Source organism: Phoenix dactylifera, chromosome 13 (genome assembly GCF_051530095.1).
Source record: "Phoenix dactylifera cultivar Ajwa chromosome 13, Ajwa_hap1_PhDact_Kaust_v1.1, whole genome shotgun sequence".
Taxonomy (NCBI): Eukaryota; Viridiplantae; Streptophyta; class Magnoliopsida; order Arecales; family Arecaceae; genus Phoenix; species Phoenix dactylifera.
In genome coordinates, this window is record NC_143202.1 from 24,288,394 (window position 1) to 24,315,212 (window position 26,819).

The 26,819-nt window shown below is 36.5% G+C and overlaps 1 protein-coding gene across 3 annotated transcripts; it reads right to left on the reverse strand.

The window, feature by feature from the left end:
• Nucleotides 1-5,761: 5,761 nt before the first annotated feature.
• LOC120112154 (ankyrin repeat protein SKIP35-like) lies at nt 5,762-17,733 on the reverse strand. Of its 3 annotated transcripts, none has more exons than XM_039130832.2 (4): nt 17,433-17,733; nt 16,004-17,121; nt 15,362-15,794; nt 5,762-6,968 (listed from the first exon to the last, which is right to left on the reverse strand). In XM_039130832.2, exons 2-4 carry the CDS (start codon nt 16,660-16,662, stop codon nt 6,153-6,155), a joined length of 1,908 nt encoding a protein of 635 aa, XP_038986760.1. In that variant the 5' UTR covers nt 16,663-17,121; nt 17,433-17,733; the 3' UTR covers nt 5,762-6,152. The 3 variants fall into 3 exon arrangements, with proteins under 3 accessions (XP_038986760.1, XP_038986761.1, XP_088565687.1); XM_039130833.2 differs by lacking the exon at nt 17,433-17,733 and adding an exon at nt 17,257-17,392; XM_088709561.1 differs by lacking the exon at nt 17,433-17,733 and having other exon boundaries at nt 16,004-17,173.
• Nucleotides 17,734-26,819: the final 9,086 nt, after the last annotated feature.

Below are 26,819 nucleotides of genomic sequence, written 5' to 3' on the forward strand. Positions count from 1 at the left end.
GCGCCCATAATTTAAGATAGATCACACAACAGGAAGATTTTGTCGCTACGTCGACATCAAGGGGTTTTTTTTTCCTGTAGCAGGTTGTCATCTTTTGCATGATTTGCATCGTAGCACGGACAACGCGTGTCACCTACAGAAGCATTATTTAATTTCACAATCCTACTTTTTCCATACTTTCTCAATTATTTTTCATATAATGTTGTACGAAGACACCTTGTTGTGCTTAGAAATTGGCAAGGATTTGGTTAGGTCCTTGCACTTTTTTAAAACTATTGATGGAGATAGATATTTTATGCAAATGAATGAAAACAAGTATTTAGTTAGTAATAAGTATTTTTCTGCTTTCGTTTGTTAAAACGCAATATAGTTGACTACTGTAGTTTAACTATCATCTTAAAGTAACATAAATATCAAGCATAGTACCTAGAAGTCTGCATTTTCCTCTAGGCTGTTTATAGACATATCAGCAGTTGTTCTTCATCATGCTATGTTTCTCCTTGGAAGTAGCATTATTCCCCATGTTTGTGACGTAAAGCCTGCAAAGAATGTCTCAGCTTTTCACTGTCTTAGATAAGAATGGCAAAGAAGGATTTATATTGCGAAATACGGTAATGGTATTAGCCCTGTTGCTTAGTGCTATGGACATCGCAAGCGTTAAGTTTCTGCCCTTCTAAAGCTTATGGCTATTTTGTATCTTCCACTGCAAACCAGTTCAGCTGTGCAAGAATAACTCTAAACTCGTTACTTTCGCTGCTACAAATCTTTATTATCAAACCATGTCCTTTCAGCTCTTGGTTCAAGAACCTTTATCATTCACAGGCTGGTTTAGACTGGAATTTGAGGGTTGGTTTGCTCACCATTGGTGTCAAGCAGTTCTGACTCAAAACATTAATAATCCATGGATCGGGATGGCAGTTGCTACGTTGATGGAGTACACAATCAAATGCTTGCAGTTCTTTAAAACAATGCCAGTGCCCTAACTTGGTTTCATGTGGAGACAAGACACCTTATCCTTTTTTATTATATTATATATTATTACTTGAGAAGACCAGCTGTGTTGGTTTTTGAATACAAGGATATTTTTATCTGCTGTTTTTCGAGAAAGAATAATTAATGTTTATCTACTAAGAATCCGGTCATGTATGGAAAAATTCGATCCTGGATGGAAGTGTTTCTTTCTATCCTTGCTCCAACCCTAAAAACATGCTTAATTAACAAGGTGGCAAACCTAGCTACCAGCTGCCAGAAGTCTGGTAACAGGATCTGCTCGACGGATTTAAGACTACTACTGATAAGGGAATGGTCAAAAGAGAAGGCTACCATGATGTCGACTCCTTTCATGATTCCAATAAATATCACAATCCCCGAAGAGTCAAGGTCTCGAGTTACATGGATACGACGTAAATAAAATCAGTAAGGTTAAACTTTGTTTCATGCCATTATATATCATCGACCCCACCACCACCACCACCACCACCACCACCACCACCACTATAAAGTAGCTGTTCACATGACCTCCCCTTCCTTCAACCTTGTGTTGTTCGTTCATTCTTGTCATCCACCACCAGTCACTACCTCTTTGAACCACTCGTCTCCCTTATTTCCTTGCGCGGTGTGGGCAAGGATCATTGCAAGGCCATTTGTCTGCCACCTTAATTTCTCCATGGGTCCTCTTTGTATGCATGAAATGAGCTCTTTTTCTTATCAACCACGTCTCGAATCTGAATCCACTCAAAGCCACGGAGAGAGCTTGATAGCAGTGAAAAGCTGCTGTCACGACAGCATGAAAACGGCTTAGGCTTTTTATTATTTCTAAAACGGTGGAGGAAAAAAATTTTCGCTTTTATTTTATTTATTATTTATTTATTTTGCTAAAGTGGGATTTTGCTCTCCTCTCATCTCCTCCATCTAACCTCCCAATCTCGACGCCATCCTTCTATCTCCTTGAGGCTTTTGCAGCCCTTCTCCTCCTCCCCGCCGCCGCCTGACTACTAGCTAGCTGTTCCTCTGCCTTGCTTTGATCCCACTTTTGTTCTATTCCTTCGTTCTCGGTAGCCATCTTTCGTCGCTCTCCGTCTGTATTTTTATTTTCGGTATCCGTTCATTCATTATTATTCATCCATTCATTCATTCTTTTGGGATTGGTAGTATCCGTCCATTCCTGACATCTATCGATTCGACTGAGCGCGCTATAAAAAATAGAAACAGATTTTTTTTTATTTCTAAATTATTAAAAAAATTGAAATGATAGCAAACAGCCAGTTTTTTTTTTTTTTCTTTTGCTGGTCCTTCTGAATTACAGTATATTATAAAAATATATTGGACCATGATAGTTACTGGCCAGGACAGCCGACAGTACCCCTAAATCATGGGCCGTCGACATCCAAAAACTAATGGCAGGTGAAAGAAACAAAAAAGATTTTTTTTTTCTTTGTTGACGAGGGGAAAATTACTAACATTGACAAGGTCTTTTGCGCAAAAGTACGATTTACCTTATGTGTAACAAAGAGAATCCGTAGCCCTTTGAGATCTATCGAAGCATGATGTTGTCGTGAAAAAATATTAATCATTCTTTTGCAAGAAAGATACAACTAGAACCCACCAATGTGGTGATCCAAACACCCCTCCATCTTGAGAAGGTCTCAATGGGTGTGAGTTAATGGCGAATAGAAAGTTGACAAATAGAATGAAGGTCCCTGTGCATATGCTCATAATTTCTATAATGTGCGGATCAATGGTCCCTTCTAAAAGGCATGCTATCAAAGATCTTGTCCTATCTTCTCGTTGCGAGATCTTTCTTATTCAACAGTCTAAGATTGCTTCACCATCACAAGCTTTCCTTCGCTCAATTAGAGGGGGTCGTATCGCTGACTAGATCTATTTGGATGCAATTGATCTATCTGGAGGCGTATTATTGGGTTGGAATCCAGGTCTATTCGCCTTGTGAAGATCAATTATTAAAACTTTTTCCATGACTACTGAATTGTTTTGCCATCAACTCAAGAAGTCTCTCATGGTTTCTATAATCTACGGTCCAAATAAAAGGTCCTTGAGAATACTAAGGGACGAAGAAACATGTTCATCCCCATTTTGGGCCAAAAAGAGAAGAAACGAAAAAATGATCTATGACTCTCCTCTAATCGAGTCAAATAATCCAACAGGCTTAGACCTCCCTGTGGTCGACCTGGACCACAGGGATTGAGCCCAAGACGAGGATCAAACCAAATCCAGATCCGAGCTAAATTTCTCTCTCTAAACAGGCTTAGGGATTCTAGTGTGAGCCTTGCTTTTCTTGTTGCTCGGATCTAAGTTGACCCAGTTTGGAGATCCTGAACCGCCCCAGTACCTGAGCGGTAGACCGGCCCATTACTTCAGCTCTAGCTAGATCTTTTGAAATTTAGCCACTTTGATCTTCACCTAACCAGTTGAATTCTTCTTGCTCAGATTGATCTAGATAGTCAGGCACTATCACCTGACTGACCTGATTTGGGGGCATGAGGCTATTTTCCAGTAGTGTTTAATTTTGACTTCGCTTGACTTTTAGAATGATGATAAAATAATAATATTTTAATGATATTAAAATAGGTGAACCTGACCTGCCTATATGAAGTAGGATTTTGAAGCGAGAAGAGATAAGTAACCTAATGCTTCAAAGTATATTTTCTAAATTTTTGATAAAATAATAATTACTTAAATTTGATTATGATATCTGTTTTATACATAATTAAATAGGTCATGTATATTAATATTATGATTTTAAAATATTTTTAAAATATGATATGTGCTATGTTATAAAAACTGAAAAATATGACCGAGCAAATTAAGAAAAGTTTGATTTATACGTAAGTATTCTCAGCACGACTATAATTTGGCTCTTTAATGGGATTATTCATTGGCCCTGTCGATGTATAATCTAAAAAACTATTTTCAATAACACACTACCGGTGACTAGAATTATGGTATTTGGATATCGTACCATCGATGGTTAATAATAGTGGTGTTTGGCATTTTGTGCATTCTGACCCATGCCACTAGGTTACTTAACCATCGCCTGATGTTGGATTTCTGGTATCAATTTATAATAATAATATAAATTTTAAAAGAGAAATATGCATTATTTGAGAAATGATTTATTTTTGGGTCAATATTTTGTGCTTTAACTAATTATTTGGCATGTTTCGACCCCACTTTGGGGTATTATGTTGCTTATTGAGCTAGTGTAACTCATTGTTATGTTTTTTCTATTTTTCAGATCCAAATGCATGATTGCTTGGAACTTGAAGAGTGCACTAGGTCTTCTAAAGTTACCTTCAGTTATTGGCGCTTTAGTCAGACTAGTTAGAATATTTTATTTGATTTATGCAATAGTTAGCTTATATTGACTTATGTCACTTTGGAACCATTGAAAAAATTATTTAAATAAGTTATTGATTAAATAAATTTTTAGGAATTATTCTTGCTTTGATATAATCTATAGCCTTGAATGTATAATCCGCTATATAGGTATGCGGTGTCTGTTACGCTCTAGGTTAGGAGTATGACAAAAATGCAGGAATTTTTTTTTTTTTTTTTTTTTGGTACAACAGCGGCTTACACCCGGGAGTGTGAATGCGGAAATGCTAGAATCTTTCTTGATAAAAAATATCTCCTTATGTGGTTCTCCATGAGTCTATCTTTACTTTCCAACTTTGAAGGAATCTTTGTAATGGCAAAGCAAAAGAGAGTCATGATCAACCTACGAGTGCCCTTGCTCCCTTGTACTCATCCTACTCTCTTGATTCTTTGTAACTGTCTCTTTTACCTCTTGTACAGATTTTCTACTTTGCATGATAAAAATTGAGGGGAAGTATTTCGCTTCCTCTCTTTTCCCTTAAAAAAAAAGAAGAAGAGTAAAGTACCTATTTACCATGGTATAGTCTTTTGGTGCATGCATGCGCACCCATGCATGAATATAAATAAAAAATAAAAAAAATAAAATGAAGATAGGTACATGTTGATCATGGATCCAATCTGATGGCAAGTAAATTCCTGCATAAATAATATGATGATATAAATGAAGGTGCCTATTTACAACTAGTAGATTCTCTTAGTGTCTATCAAAAATATGGGTTTAGATCTTGCATGTAGTAAGATTTGGGTGGTGAAGATATTCATATGAGGCCTACCCGTTTCCTATAAACCTCCTGAAACAAACAAACAAACAAAAACAGGCAAAACATAAAAATGGAGCAACGGGGGTGCGCCCGGCTAGATCATTGAAAGGGTAGAAGGAAAATAAATAAATAAATAAAGGATAGAAACATCTTCGAGTTGCACGTCTTAGAATATACAAAATCTAGAACTAAAAAATAATTAATGAGAGCATAACAGCTATCCCAGGGTTCCATGAAGAGCTACTGCCTACTAGAGTATGGATGCATGCTTAACTAGAATAGGAGGAAGCAGTAGTGATTTAGATCCGAGACAAACATATATTAACAGGGGAATGGGTTGTGTGCAACTAGGACAGCATGCTATCGCCCTAATCATTATGAATAACAAGTGTATCAAAGTCAGTGACACAATTTTTCAAGTGAAATAGCTGGAAGATGACCGGTTCAAGAACAAACATCAAGCATTCAGGCCATGTCTTCACACATGTTGTTGCATAAGCTTTTTATCATGGCAATGGACCTACGATATGATAATTTTCCTTTAGCTTATAATTAGTAGCTAGACATCAACATTAACACTTCATCGAAGAGGTCGATGCACCATGGACTGTAACGGTCCCGGCTGAATTATGATTATAGAGAGCAATCAAAGTTGTCATTGAAATTTAACAGCATGCGATTTTAGCCGAATTCAGAAAGGAACTGCACATTCTCAGTTCACTAAGAAAGAGAGCTATGATGCCACCATATATGCTAGGCAACGTCAAACATAACACCACCCAAAACTATTATCTCGTAACCATTTTCCCAACCGCAGCGATCCAAGGTGAACCCTCATATGACTAAACCATTCAAAGGACACCCTCAAGTGACCATCCCTGATACTCTTTTGATACAAATGCACGAGGAATGCAGAATCCTGTATGGAGCATCCATAGATCAAAGGATTGACACAATAGATGCTGTCCCTTGGACCCATGTTTTGCTGAAACTCACCTAAGGGGCATGGGTAGTGCTTGGAGATTGGATCAAGAAGGGAGGTAGGTGATGCTCCAAAACTGCCAGGAGCTCTTTCCCCTGGCAACCTATGTGCACCGGCCTGTTGCCAAGCCTACTTGCAGCCTCAACAAGCTGTCCTCTCAGCCTCTGTGGCAGCAGCCGCCCGCCTGCCTTCACACAATCCCTGTACAGCGGCAGGTAGGCAATGGCGATAACAAGGGGCAGAGGCAGGTCCCTCAGGCGGATAGGCGAACAACCCCTTCTTAGAATCCACATAAAATTCACATAGTGCTCCTGACCAGAACTCATCCCTTCAGAGAATGCAGCCTCTGACCAGTGCTCCTTCAGAAAAGCCTTCAGCTCAGGGGCCACTGCCTCATCATCGGACCTGGCAATGCTGTCGGCAACGGCATATGTAGCAGCAGGGTCGCTTAGGAAGTTGGAACGAAGAAGAAAGGCAACACCATCGAGGGACCCGCTGCTCCTCTCCCCAGCAGCCTTGAGGATCTCAATGCTGAGGGCCGCGAGGACATGCTGGGGGACATGGGGCAGGAGGTACGCAGCAATGCCCACCTGGCTGCTGGAGGTGGCTGCAGTAAGGGCAAGACAGAGCTCCATTTCCCTGCATCCCCGGTTGACAAACCACTGGACAACTTGCATGCACCCTCGCTCAGCAGCTCGCATCAGAGGGCCCAGGAAGGCCACAGCATTCCCCTCTTCAACCAAGCATTCCATGGTTCCAATCTTACAGTAGTGGGATGCAAAGCCAAGGGCAAGATCAACATCCACATCCAAGCTATTCCTCTGAGCAATCTGCATAAGAATATACCAGTGATGAAGTCATAACAGAGAATAAGCATGATATCATTGAACCCATGTCCAGATATAATTTGCAGTTGGGTCTCTCAACAAGGTTATTTGGGGTACTGAAAAAGGGAACCTAACTTTCAATGTTGTGGGTGAAGCAGGAAGTATTTTATTTATGAACACTGTTCTCCACTGGGGGAAACAATCACAGCAAGAATTCAAATCATGGTCAATCAATGAACATGGGATGTAAATTCAATATTCCTTTGAAAACTAACAAGAAAATAAGAAAATGCAATCATATGAACCAGTCTTACATCGAAAGATGGCCTTCAAAGAATAATCACTGAGACTATCATGATCATGAAAATAAGATAATATGGCTTGAGATACAACAATGTATGACTAAACTACAATAAGATAAAAATGACTGTTTTATTGAAAATTAATTGTTGCAGAATAGTCTGCAATATATTGTCAAGGTCAAGAAATTTTCAGAATAAGTTGGAGAATGCAAAACTAAAGCATTTCAAGCAGAACACAAATTGGACCATACCATACCATGCTATATTGCCCAATTTACTAGCTTGTGATATGCAAGAGGACATGAGTTTTTGTCAAAATACATTCAAAATATGCTTTTATCATTTCTCTGAATCATCTGCTTAGATCCATATTCAAAACATGCTATACTCTGCATCTCTGACTTCAACTTTACCAAAATAAGAACTATATGTCATATCATCCAGGATAAATAGACAACAAAAAGAAAAGAGAACCAAATCATGAAAATTATACAAGCTTTACTATTTTGAAGCAATGAATAAAAATTAAAATGCATTACTGGCTACAAAATGTCATGCATCAATAATATCTACACCGATACATATTAAACACTGATATGTTGAGATATTCTAAGATACTGATACACCTAGACATGCTAATTTTTCACATCTAAAGCAGAAAATTAGCAAAGGAATTGGAGGTTGGGTATAGAATAAACAAATAAAAGAAAAATTTTATTTGTTTTTCTTTTGACGTCTCTTTTTTTTTATTCAAAGGGTAGGAAAAGTAAAGAATCTACTCTACAGTTACCAAATTTGATCTATGAATTAGCAGCATCCATAGTACACTGCCATATAATGATTTCCTGTCAATCCAGCATGTAGCTTTTTTTAAACACAAACTACAGAAATTATCAGAATTTTAAATTGAAATTCAAAATAATCAAATTATCTTTTGAAGAAACTAATTACATTATAAATCTCATATATCATACATACTTCAGTACAATGTCAAATTTCAATGGCATAATGAGAATCAATCCATATTTTAGGTTCATATGATTTTTTTGATTAACAATCAGAGATAAAAATTAATTAATTAAACAAGATAACATATACATGATTCAACCAAATGGCAAAGTGGTTTGTTCCAAGCACAGTAAGATAAATATCCATGATGGGCAGTTATTAACAGTAATGATGTAAAGCTACAATTTTCAGAAAATGAAAAGATCCATCCTAATACCATGACCTAAGTTCTAGCAATTAGTTGCTTCTCTCCCAGCAGCTGACCCATATCCTTATCTTTCCTTATAATTGCATAAACAATAAATTCCACAACCTCTCCCTTTCTTTCCCATCGGAAACACAAAATCTAGGTGGTAACTGGTTTCAGAATATAGAGATCCATGCACAGACAAGCGAAATTATCAACTGTTCTTATTGTCTGCATGTGATAAAAACCTCTCCAGCAGTTCTCCATGCAAATATCTTTCCTAGAATCATCACCAATACAAACAAAAAAAAACATAAATCTAATATGTTGCAAGTAGAGCCGAAATTCTCTGTCAGCTTCACAATTACATCAAGGATATTTGGAAAGACCTAGCCATGAGTTTGATCTCCAGATTCATGTATCAAAAAGGTAAACAGATTAAATTCTGGAACCCCGACATGACTTGTGAATCATATGATTTCCAAATCCAGCAGCCTTCATTGTAGCTTCAAAGACCAGACCTTTTTCCTTCTTCACTTTAAGCAGCCCACTAATCATGATCAGCAGCAAAAGTATCAAAAACACAGACATTCATGAGAAGGAAATCATTGCTCCAAATGTCATGGTAATCATGTCACATTCACCCACTCTGGACCTGGCCCCAATCCAATGTTACCTCCTTCAGCAAGTCCACTATCGACAATCACAAACAATATGTCTCCTAAAACAATGTCAGTTTTTTTTTTTAATTTTCAAGAGCGAAGTATATCTTCCATATAGGTAGTAAACCCAAAAATCCCTCCATTCACAAATCCCCTCTCCTCTTTTCTTTTCAGTAAAAAAGAACTCATATAATGATCAGACTCATGGAGTATCTTAACTGGTGTCTACCGACACAAATAGCATCCTAATATTAGCATGTAATTGGAAGCTTAAAATTATCCAGGTATATTAGATATTAACGATAACTATTACTTAACGTTAGATAGTTACTAATATGTTACTATCTTATATATAATTTAATTCAATACTTTTGCAGGTGAATAGTGGATTTATTTTGATTTGTCGACGAAAAATCAAAAGTAGCTAGCTATCTGGATCTTCTCCCAGATGGTCTTCTCGAGTGGTTGTGAGCGTAACTGGTCTACTTTCGCCTTCATCTAAATAAGCAAAAGAATGGTCTAACATAGAGGCGCCTCAAACGACCTTATTTATGTTCATTACAATCTGAGATTGAGACTGAAGTGTATTCAAAGAAAATGGAGCTGAAGTATATGAATCTGATCCATAATGCTTTTGTTTAGGATGAGGATAATCCCGCGATCGGATGACTTGTGGATCAGCAACAGGAGCTGGAGCTTGATGAGCTAGAATCGCTTCCACAATCGGCCAGTTTCATAGCCAGCGAGGTTAGGATGGATGCAGAGCAATGGGCAAATCGCAAACTGATCAGTCATAGGGGCCATTGGAGAGCCAATCATCACAAAACTTCATGTTCGAGATATCCTTCCCATAGATATGACCTAGAGTTGCTTAGACGAGGCTACCACGTTATCCCGTCAACTTAGTCAGGAGGCCGATATCCATCCTTCCAGCATAGCCAAGCAGAAAGGCACAAAAGAAAAGCAAGCAACTGCTCCGCACAGCCTGAAAGGAAAAGGAAAGGTTGCAGCCTCGATGGAGAGTGGAGTCAATTTACTTAGATTCAGAGACCAAGAAGAGCAGCGATGACAGTTCTGGTGATCATCGATCCGGTGGCCAAGGAGAGTGTAGGACACGAGACCACCATTTTTGAGACAACCGCAGGATGATCTTTGATTCATTGGTGAGTCTCAGTTTACACGTGCCATATAAGATAAGAACCATAGTGCACAAGCTGGTAGAGCCCGCGAGGGCATGATTGCATATAGGAGACACGCTCCTCGAGGATCGTTCAAGAAGACACGATACAGTTGCAGATGACCTCGCATATGGAGTAGGATCGATAGATGTATCAAGTTTTGAGTAGCATGCTGGATCCTATTATCCGCAGCCACAGGCAACCTATGATCCATATAATATGGATATGATGCATCTAAAGCATCGTCTTCTAGTGGCTACTATCCTATGTAGTCTGAAGCATCTCACAAGTTGGATTTTACTGTTGGTATATTCAAATGGGCCCTTCGACAGCCATATTAGCAACCAGAGGACACCTCTTAGAGTCAGAGCTTCAATGAGATATCCAAGATCGGTTATAACCCAGAGCACCTTCCTCATAGGATGAGCGTAAAGGACTATAATGCCACTTGGTTAGAGGGGTGGGCAGATGTGCTTCCTGATTATACTAATGAACTGAATATCTACGAGAGACATCGCCACTCGACGAGATTCTAGATGTCGATATGGATGTTATACTTTAAATACATATAATTGATTATATCATTTTATATTTTGTATCTTACTAATTAATTTTAGCATACTTCATGTTGCTTCTCCCATCATGCAAAGCCAGGATCACTGTTTTTTTTTTACATTTTTGTTTCAGCCTGACGCTAACAGAAAAGGCTGGGGGTAGCAAACCCAATGACAGATTTTTCAAATTCTTGCCTCCTTAAGAAAGCATTATTTCAGAACAATACCACAGTAAGGTAGAAAAATCACTCTAAAACATCAAGAAACATCATTTAGAATGTGCAAAGGTGATAGAAACATCAAAAAACATCAAGAAACATCAAATTAGACTTAAAATCATTCAAAAAACCAAAAAAAATTGATTACTTTTCATTAAAGCTAAAAAATTTGAAAAAAAATATATGGCATGTCTGTTCGGAACCGACATGCCACATCTTACCATATGTCAGTGCGGTACCTGCTCTATCGAACAAGTAGCCAATCGGTACGGGTCTCGGTACTGGTTCGGCTAACCTTTCCCTCAACCATTCCATTAAACTTCAGTGATGATCCTGTCAACCCACTTTTAGTAAACAAACATGCCTAAAGTCTTCTGCCAACTATGGCTGTGAACATAAAAACTATCACCCAATTATTTTATCATCTGCAATTACTATTTCGTAACAAAACCCCAAACTTTTAAGGAAAAAAATATAAATAAAAAGCTTATCCAGCTTTAAGGCTTCGCTGTCTTATTCTAGGCAACGGAGTTTTTTGTTCTCTCTTCTTCGTACTCTATTTCTCTCTCTCATCCTGTCAGGGTCATCTAGCAATAACTAACCCAGCATACTACATTTCATGCATAGTCTCTTCTCTCTCTTTGGGTCTTAAATAAAAGTAATAGCTCTGATTCTCCTACGTGCATTATTCTTTGCCACATAGTAGACAGCGCAAACCACAATTTCTTCATGACACTTAAAACCAGATGCACTTTCTATAACACATGCTTACTCTTAAGCTATTAGTACCATTATAACTATCAAATATGTACAAGCATCTCTACATCCTGATCTTCCTCTGTCATCCATCGTAACATAATACATGCTGCACACAAGTCTTTTGCTTGTGATCCTTTGACAAGTAGAGTAATAGAGAAAATCATGAATGAATTAATAAAAGGCAAGTAGATCAACTTCTAATCACTAACATTAGTATGCAAATAAACAGGCATGCTTGCATCGAACATATTTATAAAGCTTCTCATGCCAGAAATAAACATACATAAATGCGCATGCAATAGTAGCACGCCGATCTGTTCAAACGCAGGACACCCATTTATTAGCATTACAACTTAGGAAAAGGTGATAGTATACTATTAGCTATCAGCTCATCGGTGGACACGTGTCATCCAACAGAGAGCTGGGCTTGCAAGTCTCAAGCATCCAGCTATGGTAGCATGATTCATGATTTCTACTTAAGCTGCACTTTCCCACTTTTAGTTTTTATAGACCTGATCCAAGTTTAAGTAAACTCCTTTTGCTAATGCATAAGGTCTGTATTCTCTTAGGTCCATCTTACTTCGCAGTTTACAGGAAATATGAGACAACCTAATTATTCTGCCAAACAGCCTTTTGCAACTCACCTCTTTCCAGAGGCAAAATGGACACTACAAAAAGCTGAAATGGACACTTTTTCCCACCCAATGCAGATAACCTGCAATAAAGCTACTCTTCCAGAAAATGGAATGATTTTACCCTGTATTTGAGCAGGTTAAGTGTAGTTTATTCTGTGCTAAACCACTTTATCTAAGTCTCATTATGGACAACCAAATAGGACCTTAAGGAATAAGTAACAAGATAACACATTCACATGCTGTAACATAATGAGATTCAGGTTCTTATCAACTAACCAAAAGCACCCAGGTGATAAGAGGGCCTAAAGCTTTTTAACTGGGACCATAACATACCACGAGGCTGGATGGTTTATGTCCTCACAGCCGACACTATAACAGCTCCCATTCTAGTCTACAAAAGCCACTCCACCTGACAACTTTTGTTTTAGTCTGACCAAGTAAAATTTTCCCTATGGAGAAACACATTTTAGTCCAAATCAATAGCTCCTACTTCAAGCACCTTGCACTTGAAAATCCTTCGTTTTCCTCTTAACGGCCTATTTCCACATTTGGTCTCATTCATGTCTCAAGCTCCATGAAGTTTGCTTTTAAACGCAATTTTAGCACCTAATCTGATTTGCTATAAAAATAAAAAATTATAACAAGATACAAAAATGTGTAAAGCATGGGTCATAACTAGGAACATCCCAAAGCAACTTGTTAAGCAGCTAACATCCTCCATGGCCGATTCTACAAGTGCGTGTACTCTTGTCCAAGGAGCCATTGGGTGACATGTAATAACTTTCACTTGAACCTACCATGTAAAATTTAAGGATTATATAAATCATCAACCTTCACAAAACTATCTAACATAGCAGGATACTTCTTGTACTTGTAAAACAAAATAATATATTATAGATAGCTTTTCATGAGAGTATTATCTAGATAAATTACAACCTGCAGCCAGTTGTATGGGCCTCCGTAAGGAGATTGTAAGAGGAAGAATGTGAGGGCAATCTAAGCAATTGATCGCCCACCCATGTTATTATCTTCTTTCCCTTATTATATTATAGAATATCTTGATAGATCAAATTGGTGTAGGCTCACTACAAATGCCTTGTTAGGAGTCTTTTACATCGATCATCATTCTTAATTAATAAGGCAACACCATAATAAACAAACATTACCCTTTCATAATAAGGCAACACCTTTCATGAAATTGCTCTATTGTTGCCTTCCCCATATAACCTCTTAAGATATCTGGTTGTCATTATTTGTTTTTTTACTTTCCATCAAGATCAAGAAATTAAATTCTAGCTGAAAGTCCTGGGTCCTCAATATTCAGCTGATTGTCTTTTAGGGGTTTGCATTGTCCACTTCAGGAAATTAATTTAATGGGCTGGCTATGCATGTGGTGCCAAAATTGCCGATTAAATTCAAGATTTAAACTACAAAATGGGGCAGCTTGTTCTTTAGGTTCACTAAGGACAGAACTCAATCTTAACTTTTTCTTCATTCAGCTAAGAAATTTATTGCAATCTTCAATGGTATGCAGACAACGTTCGTGTCTCCCTCTTTTTGGGAGTACCACTTCGATCTAATGTATTAAATGAGGGAATTGAAGCATTTCCAATTTTTTACCAACCAAGAAAGAAAGCAAGAGTCATATAGCCAAAAATAAAAATAGAATTAAGAAAGTGATTTTTTAAGTGTTCATGTGAGAGAAATAAGGAAGAAATTAATAATACTAAAGTGGCCAGCAACCTATTTTTGGTATTTCATAAAATTTGCAAGCCACAACAAGATGAACCAGTCATCACATATTCCATTTCTTCAATATAGTCTGTTTTCCTATGCTCTTCTATCTTCCTTTTCCTCTACTCTTTCTACCACTTCTATAACTTTTGTTGCTGAAATTCTAGAAGAATCCTAATGGACAATTCTGTGATAATTGGACAATCAGGTCCAACTCAGAGTCTGTGTCGGATTCATATCCGCATCGGAAAAGCAGCAGACACTTGGGTATTTATCAAATCTTTTTTAAATGTAGCTTCTAAAAATTGGGAGAAACTTGGACCCATCAAATGATGAGCCTGACCCCCTATAATAGTGCTAAAATTCACTTTAGTTCTTTCTAGAGATTGGTCAACAATATATGTATTAACATAAGTTTGTAAAATGTCATTTTTCTATAAGCCTTAAGCTAATTAGAAAGTTTGGATGAGAAGCATGCATACTGAAACACCATAACAAACAGCATTTTTAATGTTTTCTTTTAATATAATATTTGAATGTATTTTAGTTATTTTTTCTGCATATCCCCGTATCTCCTTTTTTCCCTCTTGCTGAGTCAAACTTGAACGTGTCTGAATGCGATTCTCATGCCAATGTCCATGTGACACTGATGAACATGCATGCTAAGCTTACATGCAATGCAGAAATGCTTCCTAGAGTGTTTAGCATTAGCAGGGAACACAAACTAGACAAGACAATAAAAGCCACCAACCTTCAAATTAGATATCCATGCCCAACATGATAATTCAAGAAGAATAACTTGGGCTCGTGAAGATAAGCATGGAATAAGATTTAACATTTTGAATATGACGGATTTAACAGCCACAAGTATCAGTATTGGTCATTATATATTCCTAGTGGAAGTGAAAGTTTCAAGGAAGGTGCACTATAGCATATGTGCATCCACAAAATTGACAAAATATTTTCCACATATTTATTTAGCTTTTAACAGCATACAAGACAGCACAGTAAAATAATTTATCCATTTTTCATTATCAGCACCCTCTAATAACATAATATAGAATTTGACCAGCGTCTGTTATACAATATTCAACTAGCATGTCAGGAAATTCAAAAAAATAAATGTTAATTTTTAAAAAAATGAGAACAGAGTAATCACCTGAAGCAAAATGCGTACAAGTTCAGTGCTCCCAAAGCGTGAAGCTTCCAGAAAGCACTGGTTGACATTGTCTGCACCCCCCTCTACCAGCATCCCCAGCAACCCTTGTATTGCTGTTGCTGAAACTCCAGAAGCCCAGCCAGGGTCAAAAGAGCTAGAAAAGAGAGTAAGAGGGAAGCATGCAGCATCAAAGGCTTCCGTGAAATCCTTTCCTGTGAGATGGTTGCCAGCAATATCCAAAAAGTTCTTGAATGCTGACAACTGGAGTTGGACCTCAAGAATCGTGCTGTGGCCTCCTCTACCCTTATTTTCCTGGCAACGAGAATGAAATTCGATGCACTTCAAAGCCCATTCTGTGAACTTCTGGACTTTGGCACCGGCTTCTGCCTTCAAAATCTCATCACCATGACATTCTTGCAGACGTTCATGTAATCTGATAAAGAAGCAAGAAAACAGTTAAATCAATCATCCACAGAACATGAAACATCTCTCATGATGAGACCCGCCATCACGAAATAATTGACAGCAAAAACCCTAACTGATAATTTGACCAGATGAAGGCATGATCCCTTTCCAGAATGTTGTGTATTGAATCAAGATTTCAGATATGCATGGATGGGAATCAGGATGGAAGGATTTTACCTTTGGGCCATGACAGTCACAGTATCAGCCAAGCTCATCGTCTTGCTCTGACAGGCGGAAACGCACGAAGCAAGAAACGAAGTCCTCAAGGCCGCCCTTGTAAAATCATTTGCGCCATTGGCAACAATCTTCTTGATCAGCTCAGTAATCCCCTTCAGTTCCGGGCGGGCAGTCAAGAACCATATCGAATCTAGTGCTATGCAGAGCGCATCATTGAGAGTCTGTGGATCGGCCAGCAGAATCAGGCTCTCCGCATGCTCCCAGTTACGAGAGCTCACTGCCCCCTGGAACAAGCGCCCCAGCTCGATCCGGTCCTGCCTACAGAGCTTCCTCTCCTGCTTGTTCTTGTCCTTGTCCTTCCTTCGGACCTCAGTTTCCTCCACCGAATCTGAGGCCCTTGATCTGAGCATCTTGGTGCCACAGCTGTGGCCCCTTGTGACTCTGGGATCCTTGGCCCGGAGCGGAGCTTCCCTCGAGAAAACATTGCTTCCCTCCCCTTTCTCCGGCGACAGAGGCTCGCCGGGGTCCTCCAAACTCCCAAGACCTCCATTCTCATCCATTTCAATCTCCGGGCACAATGGATCCTCCGAATGCCTCTCCTTGGTCAAATGCATGCTGCCCTTCTCTCCAACCATCACAATCTCGCTCTTGCCCTCCATTTCTCCGACACCGAGCTATCGACTGTGCCCTTCCGAACCAAAAAGAAAAGAAAAGAACAAAACCCCAAACTTTTCAATCAAAGTACAACCATCCGGCTCTAACAAAGAAATCGACACCTCCCATTACAAGCAAAACCCAATCAAGATCTTCCAAATATGTAATCAAGCGAAAAAACCGATGATTCCTCCAACGAACAACCTAAATTCCCACTGATAACCTCAAGAATCCAAAGACGCACCTCCCAGACTTCGAACTCCGACTTCAAACAAAATCGTGGCCGCCGCGACCATCAAACCGAACAAAAAACATCCAACAATCGCAATCCCCGGCTTCAAGCATCAAAGATAACCCCAGCGGACAACGGGAGCAGAGAGATGGAACTAAAAGGATCGGCAGCTCACGACGACAAAAACCCTAGATACCCTTCAATCCCAGGAAGCGAAATCAACATAACCGCCCTGAAAAAAAAAAAGGAAAGAGATAACGCGAGAGAAATCCCCACGCCAGAACAAAATCCAAATTCAGCCCAACCGCCATAGAAATAAAAAAAAGGAAAAATGGGATTTTTATGATTAAAGACGCCATGATCGTACCAATACAAGCAAGAAAACATTTAAAAATCAGTTTTTTATTCGAGAATATGGAGAAAGAAAGAGGAATCTCTGGGAGAATATAACACGAGAGAGAGAGAGAGAGAGGTGGGAGAACAAAAGCGAAGAATAAAAGAAGAGAGAGGGGGGGGGGGGGGGAGACAAGAAGGGAAACTAACCTGGAGGAAACCCTCAGCCCAGGGCCTCAAGAGCTCCTCAAAGAGATGAAATGGGGGCTTTTTATTTCTATTTCTTGATGATAATATATGATCATAATTTTCATCTCTTGAAGGGAATATAGAGGGAGGGAAAGGGAGGTTTGGGAGGTTTTTTTTTTTTTTTTCCCCTCAATATCTGGACTTGAGAGAGAGAGAGAGAGAGAGAGAGAGAGAGAGAGAGAGAGGATACCTGAAAATGGGAATATGATGTAATTATTGTGTGTGATTTTATTTTCTAACTCACATGAAAGTGAGAGTCACCACCACAAGATCCCACCACCAAACACACATCTTTTTCTTTGATGGGTCCCACCATCTTCTTTTAGGTTCCCTCTGCCCCACCTCAATCATTACAAAACCCTTCTCCCCTTCTCTCTCTCCCCCCTTTCTCTCTCTCTCTCCCATGGACATCTCTTTCATCCACCACCATCCATTTCTTGTCCAACCACAAAATTCCACCCCACTCTTTCTTGATTTGTTTGGCTGCGCACAAACTTAGGGAGTCCCAAGGGTTAATGGCTATAATTAGGCAATAAGATGTGTTGGTCTGCCCAAACTCATTAATATATAAAGAAAAATTTTAATTGAGAAAAATAATATGTAAATTCCACCTAATTAACATTTGGTATTCCTTAGTTTGATAGCCAGTGAAAAGTATAGGCGAAAGCCCACAGTAGTTTTTATGTTCTCTAAGTAGAGATAGCAGGAGATAATGGCTAGTGGCATATGTCAAGAAGATGGTTTTAGATAGTCTAGGTCCTAAACCTTCCGGTTGATGTGAAATTTATTGACTTTAGATCCATGTCAAATACTTAGGGTTATCAAGAATTCTCGACTTTAGTTGTTGCAGCAATACACGCAAATGTGTAACATCCAAAATAGCTAAACCATGGACGTTGAATACGTTGTGTTTAACTAAAGAATTGTGATCGAGCATTCATAGGTTAAAACTCCGCTTTGATGTTCTTGGTATTTGATATATAGCGTGCTTTAGTCATCATCATTTCATTGACATTTGAGTTTCCTTGTGTTAAAGCTTCTGCCTTAAAAAACAAGCTTTTGGCATACTTAAGAGTATTATGTTGTGAGCTAATCTTTCACTATCGATAGTGTTGCTGATGGTTTTATTCACTTTAATTGTAATAATTTGTAGGAATAGGCATTGTCAAGTTACGTAAGGTTGGTAAGAATTTATGCTCTCCATCACTTTGGAACAAAAAAAAAGCAGCCAGTATCTGAGCATGTTATTAGCTATAGATGAACATAAAGTACAAGATTAACATCAACTTTCCTGAAGAAACAGAATGCTTTGTTTTCTACAGTAACGTGTCTTATCAAAGAAATAGAAATGTAGTGAATTAAAAATCATGCAGAGTTCTTAAAAATAATTGAATTTTTTTACGTGGATACCCTTCTAAATATCGAATTTTACGTGAATACCCTTTCAAAATTGATATTTGCTTGCATACCCTCGTAAAACTCTATTATTGAAAACAAGACGGCGAGGTGCGGGGAGGGAAGAGTAAGGATAATAACGTCATTTCAATTTTTTATTTTATTTTTAATTAATATAAATATGATTTTTTTTAACATCGTTAAAACAACCGTTATATTAGGATATTTGTACAATAATAGAGTTTTACGAGGGTATACATGCAAATATGAATTTTGAAAGGGTATTCACGCAAAATTCAATATTTAGAAGGATATCCATACAAAAAACCCAAAATAATTACTCCAGGAGTGGTGCATGCACCGTGGATCAAGCGTGCGGTAAGCTGTCTACGTAAATGACAAGGCGAAGACAGATGGGACCCTTCACATGTGTGGCCGCGTGGAGGTATTCTGTCCCTCGGGTGCAAGGTGGTCCATGTCTCTATTCCTACCGTGTGTGTGGCACTGCAACAAAAAAAAAATTATTAGTGATAAAAAAATTTGATGGCAAAAAGAAATTCATCAAAAAAAAGATATAAGTTTGGTGATAAAAATTAATTTTTATCGTACTATTAAATTTAGTCATTTGTTTTCATGATAAAAATTATTTTTGTCAGACAATATATCACTAAATATCTGACATCAATTTCTGCTACATGAAGGAAATTTCTTTTTTGACGATCTTTATTATATGATAATACAATATATCATTAATTAAAAACAATAGATTAGGAAATATTTTTACTTTTGGTGACTTATATTTTTCGTCACCTGTTTTTGTTTCATTCATAAAATTTCTTTTGTGACGATCTCTTTACTGTATCATGACAAAATTTATCGTCAATACAAATTAGTAAATTTTATAACAAAATATTATGAATCACTAAATATTTTTGCTTTTGGTGACTTAAATTTCTTGTCACCTATTTTTGTGTCATTCATAAAAAGTAAAAATAGTCCATAATTGCTTTCATGACTAAAATAATAATGTTACCAAACATTACACGCCAATTCCCTCCATATAAAGAATGTTTCTTTGACAATTCTTACTATATTATGATAAAGTTTATCATTACTAAGAATTCGCAAATTTGATGACGAAATAGCTTTAGCCTATAATATTTTTGGTGGCCAAAAATTCTCCTCATCGATTCTTGTTTTATTTTAACAATAAAATTTAGAACTTAGTTATGACTATTATTCCTAATGAAAATAACAACATTACTGATCATTACAATTCTGCGATAGTAGTAAAGTTTCGCCACCAACTATTGTTGGTAATTTTTAGTAATGAAATTTATTTTCATAGAAAAATTTCATCATCACACGTGTGACGCAAATTTTACACAATTTTGAGAAAAATTTTCTATGAAAAATTTTACTATATCACAATAAAAAGTTCTTGTCACTAACAACTCACACAATTCCTGATAAAAGCTATTATATCATAAATATTATTGTAATTATCATTAAAAATATATAAAAATTAATTATCTATAGCTGTTGTTGGCAACAATAAAATTACGTCACCAATAATTGCAATTTTGTTGACAAAAACTAAGGTTTAACAAATTATAAATTATAAACAAAAATTATATTCATGAAAAAATTTATCATAATAATACCAAAAATTCTAGTAACTAGATAATAGTCTAAGATTTAAATATTAAACTTGCATTGAGTCTGATTTAACTTTGGTTCCGATCACTAATCTAATATAATTTGAATTAAAAATATATTAAAAATTAAACTATTTAATGTATTAAAAGTTTTCCTTATTAAACATCATTATTACTTTTCATTGTAGCATAAATAAAAATAATCATGAATTATGTATTTTAAAAAATTATACGAATATTAGAATATGTGAGTTATTGATATTCAAAATATTTTTAATAAAAGTTTTCAAAATATTATAGAGAATAGAATAAATTAATGATTTTTTATCAAAAAAAGAGGATTGGACATTATATGAAAATAAATAACTATCAAAATATAAATTACCATAATATATTTGAATTGAGCATATTTTTATAATGTGAATATGTTTGAATATGTATAATAAACCATAATGATATATCAGAAATCAATGGCTAAGTAGTATGCAACAATCCAAGAGGCCTTGGATTTGATTCCTAGTACAGGTTTATAAAAGAATTTTCTCTTCTATTAAATTATAAGCATTTATTTGGAACCGTATTTGAATCTAATAAGATACAAGAATATCTATCCAAATTAAATTGGAAGCAAATATTGAAGTAAACTCGATTAGATAATGTCAAACTTATTTTCAGCTCTAAGATTTATCGAATCTTTTAGTGACAATTTTTTTTACTTTTTGTGACGAACAATATTGTCACAAAATATATTATTTTTTATGACAACTTTGTTTACATCCCCATGGATTAATCTTTAGTGATAAAGAATACGCTTTATTGATGAAATTATTTTACATTTTGTAATGAATAATATTATCATAAAAATATAATCTCCTTGGTGACGAGTTTATTTATGTTGTTATAGATTAACCTTTGATGATGAAAAATATATTATATCATGATTAGATTATTAATTTCTTATGATAGAACTTGACATCACTAAATACTTTAGCATTTGGAGATGAATATGTTTTTGTTATAATTAATATGTATTTATTGACGAAATATTTCTATAATTATTATATACGTTTAGCAATGTGTAGTTCTTAATAAGCATCATGGTGGTTTTTTTTTCACCATCAATTTTTTTTTTTTATGATGAAGTTAATTTTTTTTGGCAACAATTTTTTTCATCAAGTATATTATTTTTTGTTACAGTGAGGTCCCCCGAGGATGCCACGCCTTCACAGCTGAGGACAAAGTAACTTAAAGACAAAAGCCATTCACCATCTCTCTCTCTCTCTCTCTCTCTCTCTCTCTCAAGCCTTATCGCATTGAACGAGTTCAGATTGGCCTTCTTAGCCATTTGGACTAAGATCCTTTACTGTATCCATTTTGCCTCACAGAGTGCTGTGCTGCATTTGATGGCCGGCCATTATCAAAAGATGAGCAGCTATCAAACAAAGCATGGTATGAATAACATATGAAAACTATTTTATTTGATAGCCATCCATCTTTTAATAATAGCTATTGAGTGCTCTATAATACTTCGCACTTTGCAGTTTTAGATTTTTTTTGTTTCTACTTTCCTCGTAAATTGTCAAAATATAAATATGTTTGGCATAGTCAACTATATTTATTTTTGTAAACAAAAATAAATACAAAAACAATTGCTCATCTAGTCTTTGGTAGTGATGGTATTAGTAGTTGTTCCTAGTGTTTTGGTTGCTGCCAGTAATGGAGCTAGTGGAGCAGGTAGCATGCGCCAGTGGTGGCGATCAATGCTGGTCGTGGTGGTCCTAGCCACCTGCAGTGGTGGGGGGTGATAATGGCTATGATGGTGGTGGTAGTCACTGTTGGCCTTGGTGGTGATGGTGATGGTGGTGGTGGTGGTGGTGGAAAGGGTATTAAGCACATTGGTGGGGTTTTCCACTTGAAAATTTGACTATTTGTTATAAAAAAGTAAGAGAAAATCATGCTTTCATTTTTTTGCAACGTGGAGGATCTGTGCTTAGCTATTGGATCTGGGCATAGAATGTTGAACTGCATCTCCAACGTTTATAAATGGAACAAATCTATTAATTTTTTCCTTTTTTTTCTAAATCCATTTTTATCCCATAAAATATTTTTTTCTGTTCACCAGTGTGATGCAGGGTTTTTTATCCATTTTTAATTAGGAACACTCGAAATTAGAATTTATTTATGTTTATATTCTGCATGATTGCCTCGCTTGGTTGTCCCTGATGACAATTCTTGCGATGATAGCTTTGTTAGAAGACCAGTTAAACATGCTAGCTTGGTGCACTGCAGTCATCCATAGCAGCTGATGAAAAATTTTCAGCTTTTTTAATTCACCAAGGTGATTTTGGGCAAACCAAGTAGGAGTTCTAGTTTGCTTGATCCGGATAAAAGGTCAGATTTCTCTCTCCATTACATCCTTCATGTATTTGATTTCGTTACTTTTGCTAAGATATATATTTGATTTTGTTTAAAGTATAATACTGAGAGATATTGTACTCTATACTGCATGCACCAAATGGCCATACATGCAGCATATCAAGCTCTCGTCTCGTCTCGATGAACTTCTATAGAAATGATCTGCATGTATGGCTACTTGGTGCATGCAGCATAGGGTATCATTTCTTACGATATTGATTATAAACGATAGAAATAGTTGCAAAAAAAAGAAGAGGAGGGGAGAGATTATTTAAAAAATAAAAAAAGAAACACACAATAAAAGAGGACCAATGTCCAGTTAAGCCAACAAGCTTAAGTGAATTAGCTAAGAACAAAACACCTCACCAAAAAACAAAACAAGCTAAACAACAAAATTGCACCTCCTGAAGCTAAAAACATGGCCAAAATAGAAAGCAAAAAAAAAAAACATCAACAGAACAAGAAACAGAACAGGGGTGCAGCTAATACCCTTCTCATCCTCCAGAGTTGGAACATAGAGAATAACGAGACAAGCTGCTGTTGTTTCTTCTGCAAAGTAGCCAAAAGCGAAAAAAAGTAGGTACTTCCCAAGACTTAACAAAAGTATGTTGAGAGAAGAGGAAGCTTACTTTCCTCTCTCTAAAATTATGTTTCAGAGAAAACCATGATACTTGTTACTGTTCTAGTCCAAATATGATCGATTTTTCTTTATTAAGCTTGATACACTTGGTACATTTTTTTTGTATTGGCAACATTGTTAGGCTGAATATTAATGTACATATTGTTGCAACAGTAAATATAATATACAGAGATTTCATGTTCTTCCCTTGTTTTTAATAATGCTCAAATAGATATCATGTTTAGTCTATTCATCAATTGACCAATAGAGCGAAAATAGAGGACGAAGAACAATTTTAATTTGTTAATTTATCAGCAGTTAAGAACTTGTTATAGATCATTGATCAAAAAACATCTCAATTTTCCACAGCATTACCCCCTTCCCTAAATGCACAAACAAAAAGGCACACAAGACCACCATTATCAAAAACTCCACCATTATCAGATCTCAATGTTGCAAAGGAAAAATTGAGAGAAGACAGAGGTAGTGGTTGAAAGAGGGCCTACGTGCTTCCAATCAATATAGTGGGCACCAGTAATCAAACTTTAATACCCCCTACCTCTGCTCCATTATGCCAACATATTTGCTTCCTGATTAATACCTCTAATTTCCAACATAGCTTTTGGGGTGGCCATTAGGTCGGGTAGGATGCAGATTGGGTCAAAAATTCATCAATTCAAATCTAACATATTTATTAAACAAGTTAAAATTTCAAATATGAATCCAACCTGTTTATTAAACAGATAACCAGACTCGACTGGCATAATCCATTTATTAAACAGGTCAAGTCAGGTTAAACGAGTTAAACATATTTTAAAGGATTAAATGAATTTGAACTGGTTAAATAGGTTAGACATGTCAGATTAAATAGATAAAAAAATAGGTTAAATAGATTTTAAATAGGTTAAATTGGTCGAGTTATAATCCGACCCAATTATTAAACGGATCAAAAGTTTTAATCTGAACTCAACATATTTAATAAACAAATTTAGACGGGTTGACCTGTTTATGACTCTAATCTATTTATGTAAAATCCAAATTTGCTTAAAGCGGATAGGGTTGATAGCTACAGTAGAAGTAGAAGAGAAAAATAATGTGCCAAAAAATCTGTTTCCAACCAATTGTCAATCTCAATTCGAGCCTCTTTGAACAATCCCGAGACCACAAGCAAATGCATCAAAATCTTTAAGAACTTTATGGCAAAAAAGAGAGACTCCGGATACCAATCTGAGTTCAAACTCCAATGGCTCGCACTTCATGCCAGGAGACATTTATCCTTAACAACCATTTTGCTAATAAAGCTACCACATATTGGATCCCCAGTCCTCCCTGCTCTTTTGAATAGAGATTTTTAATTTTTTAAAAAATAGTATTTGATTTATTTACAAACAATAAAAATTGTTAAATAGCAGTTGTTAATTGTGTCGTCGTCGTAATGAGATCACAATAAAATAAAAGCTACTCAATTATTCATCAATTGTTGTTTGAATTTTTGTTACTGACATATGTGAAAGTGGAGGAAGCCTCATAAATCTTGCAATCACTATCATATCATTGTAGCATCAGTATTTTTGCTTGAGTCTATTTAGGAATACAATTTACAATTCTCTCTTTCTAAATACACTGGATTCACTTAAAAGTGATATGATAATTTTATCTTTATTTCTATTTAATGGTAAATTTTGTATTGATTAATATATCATGATTCTTGAAGATTAGTATCAATTTATCAAGACATTCAAAGCAAATGATATGGAAGGTATTTTGTGAGAAAATTTGCTACATAAACTAAACTAAATAAATCTTTATATAAAATTCTAAATGGAATAGCTGGTTGGACTTGTACTAATGTACAAATGAGGTTATGTGTATCAAGTAACTAAACCTTCAAACCATGGTATGTTATACTGTATCGAATCGGACGGTAACGGATATACCTACCATACCAGTTTGGTGCCAGTACCGGTACCAGTGGAAATCACATATCATACCATATCAATACTATCATAGTATGGTACCGGTACGAGATTTGATGCCGAAATAGCGAGCCTTACTTCAAATTACTTGAGAGCTATGTGCGAGTAAAATGGTCTGGCTGGTGTGGGTAGGTCCCATTTCTGGACCATCCCACCAGCACGAAAGCACTTACCGTGCCACGGATCCAATGGGACTTGGGTCAGGAATCACATCCGGTGCGGGTCCCGGCTCGGACCCGACTTGAAATGGATGCTTTTGGTAGTGATGAGCGTCCATATCCTGTGCAAGTTATTTTTTTTTTTTGTTTATTTTTTTCATAAAAAATAGTGTTCTTTGTTGTTAGGTAAGGTTAGATTGAATCCACTCATTATTTTCTCCAAGCAGCTTGGTTGGAAATTGGTTTGTTATCATCAAAATGATACACCCCAATGATTGAGCTTGAGGTTGATTTTTCAACCGATACGTGACATGCTCCTATCTAACAACCAATAGAAATGTAGTAGATGGTGAAAGCATAGAGCATGCTATTTTAGTCAAATAAACACATCCATTGCATCATTAATAGACATTTTTCATATGATCCAAAAAAAAAAACATAGGGCATAAGCATTTTTCTAGAAAAAGAAAGGGCAGCTACGAGCATTAACGCACAATGCATGCGAGAGAGATATTAATAGTTGTGATATCGCTCGCTCGAAGGACTCTTTTTGTTCCTTGATGTTTATGTAAATCGATCGATAGTTTTTTTTCTCTCCTTTCTTGATCGATAAAGCCATAAATGGAACCAGGATACAATACATGAGACGGTTATTGTAGTAGTGATGGTCAACGACAATATATATGAAGCTAGAGCTGGCCTGATTGTTAGGGTTCCTATGATGATATAGAGAGATGTCAATGTCATACCATATTGAATGATTCAAGCAAGAGAATCCACTCACTCTAAGTATCATGGCTATTTCAATAGAGTATTCAATTGCATGTCCTATTAGTCACTTGGGACCATCCATTTTAACCTAAATTTCATAGGCTTGTCTAGCACCTATCATGCTAGTGGATTAGATTGGCGTGAGCTTGAATGTGGCTTAAACTCACTTAAAACCTGACTCAACATCTGTACTTGATAGAATTGCATATGGATTCAAACTGAAGAAAATTTGAACATACCAGCTACAAATGACTTAAGATTAGTGGTGGCAGAATATGACCCGACCCGCCAACCCGATCCATGTTCGACCCGCCATAAACAGATTTGAGTTTGGCCTAAATAGGTTCGGATCGTAA